General features: G+C 40.5%; 1 protein-coding gene and 1 long non-coding RNA gene across 6 annotated transcripts in view; one reads left to right on the forward strand and one right to left on the reverse strand.

Moving 5' to 3' along the window:
* The window catches only part of LOC147008800 (uncharacterized), a 97,143-nt gene that overhangs the window by 21,929 nt on the left and 69,214 nt on the right, over positions 1–6,000 (forward strand). The window lies entirely within an intron of this gene.
* FHIT (fragile histidine triad diadenosine triphosphatase) overlaps positions 1–6,000 on the reverse strand; it is a 222,444-nt gene that overhangs the window by 2,100 nt on the left and 214,344 nt on the right. For 2 of the 5 annotated variants that reach the window (XM_085864298.1, XM_085864297.1), the window contains one exon: positions 1,395–1,488. The exons of the other annotated variants lie outside the window; for them this stretch is intronic. In XM_085864298.1, coding sequence (XP_085720424.1) covers positions 1,395–1,488 — 94 coding nt within the window. The remainder of the gene's footprint in view (positions 1–1,394; positions 1,489–6,000) is intronic. 5 annotated transcript variants of the gene reach the window in all.

Below are 6,000 nucleotides of genomic sequence, written 5' to 3' on the forward strand. Positions count from 1 at the left end.
CAACTAAAGGGGTCTATTTGGTGGTTCGAGTGTCATGATCGCTGGAGGGAAGCATGTCCGTTAAAGGACCTTTTGGGTTTTGTGGATAGTGTCAGGAGAAGACCATACTGGTGTCTGGCAATTTTGCTCTGTTACTCATTCGTGTAACGCAACCCAAGTCGCCTCTTACGACGCAGGGATATGGTACACCTATTTTAACCAGGGTATACACCAGCCCAGTATACTGGTACTCATTTCACCGACCTCGGAAGGATGACAGGCTGAGTCAACCCCTGGGGTATTAATTCAGTGGCCCAACGGGGCTTGAACTCAGGACCTTTTGGATCCCAAGCCGCTGCCCTAACCACTGCGCCAACACCAGGCTATCTATATATATATATATATATATATATATATATATATATATATATATATATATATATATATATATATATATATATATATATATATATATGTATATATACATATATATATATATATATATATATATATATATATTTATATATATATATATATATATATACATATATATATATAAACATATATATATATATATATATATATATATACATATATATACATAAACATATATATATATATATATATATATATATATATATATATATACATATATATATATATATATATATATATATATATATATATATATATATATATATATATATATATATATATATATATATATATATATATATATATATATATATATAACTAAATATATCTAATATATATTGTTACGGCCACGGGTACCGAGTGTATGATGAGGGGGTTAATCCCCATTACTCCTTGGAAGAGTCGGACCTGGGGTCACCGCTCACAATTAACTTTGTGGTATGGTGGGTTGCTTTTCAACCACAAATGCGAATCAATCGGTTAACCACGAGTTCCAGTATCCACCGTCTAATTTTGCCATTTAAATGGAGGTCACGTGGCTTCCTGAACAGGTAGCGCGCTCTAGGCGATGCACAAATCTTATCTTGATGAGATCTTAAGTTGGGCGGCTGAGCGTTTACCGCTGGTGCATGCTGACTATGACAGGTTAATTAGTTTGGGAACGACCTCCCAGTCTGGCTCGGTTTGGACAATGCTGGATCAATGGAAGGAAAAGGACAAGCACGGACAGGTTACAACGTCAAGGAATTTATTAAAAAGAAAAATAAATAAACAGAAGAACCTTTTATTTCCTTGTGCGGAAAATACGGGCATTCAAATCAATCAAAATAATTTCAAACAAATAAAGAATTAAACAGGCATTGGTAGAAAAATAGACAAAGAGCAGATGCTTCTCACTATGCCTTCCTTAAACAATTAAACACGAGACAAGGGAACACAGTAGATCATTCAGGGGGCAAAGAAATCCGGTCTCGGCTTACCAAGGTTGACGTCGTCATGCGTCAAATAAAATGTCCCGAAATGTGTGAGCGTGCATTCGTCCGCTGCCAGCGTCTTGCCTCGCCGTGCACCCACCTGCAAACAGGCTCGAACACCAATCGGCGTCACATAGTCACCTCCAGGAACCAGGGACGCCAATAATCAGGTATGAGCAGAACCAGCAGGAACAGTCCAACCGTCACCCACCGTCAGGAGCCACCAGGAGCTACAACCAATGGACAGCTGTAAGGAGCTGCAAGGTGCTGACGCGCTGTGAGGAGCTGTAACCAGCTGTCACCAACTGCCACCAGAGATGTAAGGCTTTAAGGCTGTCAGCAACTGCAACAAAACTGTCAGGAAAATGGTCCTCCTGTCCTTTTTATAGGCGACCAGTCTGGGCGGAGCCTCAAGCAGATTTCAGCCAAATCCACCTTGCCTATTGACGCATCGTTGCACGTGACCAACTGTCAACCTCGCGATCATTCCTTCCTCATTCAGCCTGACACAAACGAGAGCCAGCCAGCCCCCATAGAGCTGCCAAATGGGGCGTCAAACGTCGATGGAAAAAGGTGGACGTCTACGTCGGTGAAAGAGGTGGGTGTCGAACGTCAATGAAAGATAGGTGGGTGAGGTAAATGATCCACAGCCGTATTTCACTGTCAGACTAACTGCTCAGGAAAAGCTCGCGGTGTGCTTAATCAAATGTCCTGTAAGTCCAAAGTGTAAATAAATTGTCCACCTCCAAGCCAGTGTCCTGATGTAAAGGGAGAAGACGAGCCTCCGTTGGGATAACGGCTATCTCGCGTGGATGAATGTGTCGCAAAGAGAGAAAGGCCATCCCATAAGAAAGGGAATCTGTTCTATACCCTTCTCCAATGCATCAACGTAAGAATCCCACCAGACATGGGGATGGGTCTATCCTGGACATGCATTTAGGGAAATAACTGTCTCGGACCTAAATGTTTGCATGCATTAGTCAGATTTGATTCTGAAATCCATAACAATATATATATATATATATATATATATATATATATATATATATATATATATATATATATATATATATATATATATATATATATATATATAACAATATATATATATATATATATATATATATATATATATATATATATATATATATATATATATATATATATATATAACAATATATATATAACAATATATATATAACAATATATATATATATATAACAATATATATATATATATATATATATATATATATATATATATATATATATATAACAATATATATATATAACAATATATATAACAATATATATATATATATATATATTGTTATATATATATATAACAATATATATATATATATATATATATATATATATATATATATTGTTATATATATATAACAATATATATATATTGTTATATATATATAACAATATATATATATATATATATATATATAACAATATATATATAACAATATATATATAACAATATAACAATATAACAATATAACAATATAACAATATATATATATATATATATATATATATATATATATATATATATATATATATATATATATATATATATATATATATATATATATATATACTAGCGATACCCATGCACATGCACGGGATAGCAGTACAACATAGCTGGTAGCAGACGACAAACCGTACATGGGGAATGACAAAATTACGCATTGTGCAAAATGCAAGTGGTACTATGGAACGCCAAGACTTCCCAAACATTGTCGGAATGTCCGCTAAGTGCCACAGCAATTTCATAGGGAACGTGTGACGGTGAGCCGAGTTTTTAGTGTGCAAGCTTGGTATTATAATAGAGATATATTTGCAGATTTGGGGTCGATAGGGATCGCGAGGGGAGTTCTGAAATCCATTATCCGGTAGACGATCAGCAGACAACTCCGTGGTACAACGGGTTGTCAAGGCCTTAGTCACATTTGCCACGACGGCCGTGGGGTCTCCAAAATCTACGGCCACTAGCAATTATACGGCGGCCGCAGTATTTCCACGGTCACACAATGTAGCAGTCACATATGTTTTTATTTTTCAGGGAGCCGCACGGCGTATTTATAAATTGTGGAGACCGAAAACGTGGGGTTGCCTACGGTCTTTGATTTGATGTCACACGGTGACCTTAAGGAGGCCCTGCGGCGGCCATAGAATTTTCAAGGCAGACACAAGGTAGCCTCAAGGTGCCCGCAAGGCGATCGCAGGGGGACCTTAAGGCGAATGTGCGGCCTGATGGACGGTAACGAGTGGGTTCATTTATTTATTTTTTTACCAGTTTTTTTTTTTTTTTTTTCGGCTTGTCGAATTGCTACGGTGAACGTAGAAATGAAAAAAGTTATAACTCCGTGTTATAATTCCACGGCGACCCCTACCGTCTGTAAAAGATAACCAACCGGTATAGGGCTACCCTGAGGCCACCGCAGAAACTCTGTGGCCGCCGCACGTTTCTGTCAATTCAGAGGGCGTACGGCCGCCGTATCCTCGCCGTAGAGCAAATGTGACAGGCCTAAGCAACCACAGACAGCGTCTGAGACGCTTAATTTAGGTAGGGTCCAACATCCAATCCCGCTATATTTTCCCGGCAAATTAAATAACCTCAGATAAGGACTGTGCTTCCCTACATGCTACCTTGATCAATTATGTACGGCTGAGCGTTACTTTAGGTGGACACACCGGATAATGGCTACCCATATCATAACGGCGGAGCGAACTGTGTGTGGCTTAGAGGAAAATAGTGCGAGGTGGACAGTCAGTGTGCCCTAAAAAGGGACAATAGGTGCTTGTTGATAGTTCAGTGCATCCAAAGGGAGAGAAGTAGAGTAGGGATAGCAAGAGACAGTGAGTGTTTACGTGGCCAACGTGTCTGGGAATTCTCCGTTGGATGGGTCTGCTCACCTGCTGTGGAACCGTCACTTTCTCACACTCCTTCACCAGCCTTCTGTTGCTCTGCAGTCAACACCTTGTCCTCGCAGATTTACCAGTCCATTCATGTAGATCCCCAGATGTATAAGCTCCGTTCTGTGTTCCGGTTGCGGTTTTATAGGCTGTGGGGATGCATAATGTTCTATTCTATTCTATAGACTCACAGTGGGGTTCTATTCGTTCACGAGTCAGTAAGTGACCACTATATTCGTTTTGGGTGAGTGTCTGTCTGTCTGTCTGTCTGTCCCGATCATAGCTCTGTGGGGTTTGATCCGATCCTGATCAAATTTGGGTGGGAGGTTTATATCTAGTTGTGTTTTCCTGAGAATGGGCGTGCTGCGCCCATTATGGGCAGAGCCACGCCCAAAAAACATGTGTTTTTAGGGGGTAGCCGATTTCAAGTTACATCTTCTCCGAGGGGATTTGTCGAATCTGGCAGGGGTTTCGGTATTTGCTTAGCCCAATGGCACCTGCATAGCCCCACAGAGCTCGATTTTTCATTTTCGTCCCAAAGTTAAGGTCACAAGGTCACGAACTTAGAAAATGTCAAAAAAAATCAATAAATTGGGCATCGAGCTCCTAGGGTTTTCAACTGTTTCAAATGAAAGTTGGTATGCAAGTATTGCGCTTCGAGTACTACAACTTTCATCATTTACGTTTTTCCCGATTCCAGCCAGTTTGACCGTGGCATCCCCTCGAAGGTCAAAAAAAAAGGCGAACTGTGTACATTGCTCGTGAACCATCGCCGTCTCCAGACTTGTTCTAATACAAAAACAACACACATTCCCTTCAGATTGACATGTGTTGGGCAGGGGGAGGGGGTGGACCCAATTTAGCAAAACAATATACTACAGAGATAACTACACTTGGGTACCTCTATTCCTCTTGTATGTGCTTTCCCAGGGTCTCTGAAAACCGTTACAATATTTGTTGTTCTCCTCCTCTTCCCTTCATAAGGGGTGAGGTCCAATGCATCAACCTTCTGCCCTGCCTTGGCCACTATACTCATCCCCCTCCCTATGTCCTCAACCAACTCCCTCCACTCTCCAACTACCCCTACCCTATGGATATCCCTGCTCACACAATCCTACCATCTCAACTACAGTCGTCCTGTTTTCCTCCGTCCTTGCTCTTTCAACCTATCCGCTCTCTTTGCCATTCTCTCTTCCCCCATCCATGTCCCACCTATCTTTGCCGGCATTTGACCATTCTCCCCATCAAGCTCATCTGCACACCAATCTCCTCCCTCAGTTCATCCATCCACCCTCTTCACTCCCACAATCCTCCTGACCAAGTTGTTCTCGCAAACATGCAGCCTCTGTTGTCTCTCTGTCAGTGCCACTGTCTCCAGGCCGTAAAGGTAGGCCAGTGCTACACACGACATCAGAACCTTCCCTTTTAATTTTCTTGACATCTTTGTCTGTCATTACTTCCTCCACCATCCTCCATGCATTCACATCCACATGAATCCTCCTCCGCATCTCTGCCTCAGAATTACCATCCCCGGTCATTGTTCCTCCAAGATACTTAAACCTATTTCCCTGCCTGATCTCCTTCCCCTCAAACCCAAAATACATTTCTATTCTTTGCTGCCTGACCCACATCTCAAATGCCTCCTTCCACTAACCCAATACATATATACATATTATTGG

The sequence above is a fragment of the Eptatretus burgeri genome, chromosome 18, assembly GCF_056783735.1.
Source record: "Eptatretus burgeri isolate ZD-2024b chromosome 18, Ebu_testis_v1, whole genome shotgun sequence".
NCBI lineage: Eukaryota > Metazoa > Chordata > Myxini > Myxiniformes > Myxinidae > Eptatretus > Eptatretus burgeri.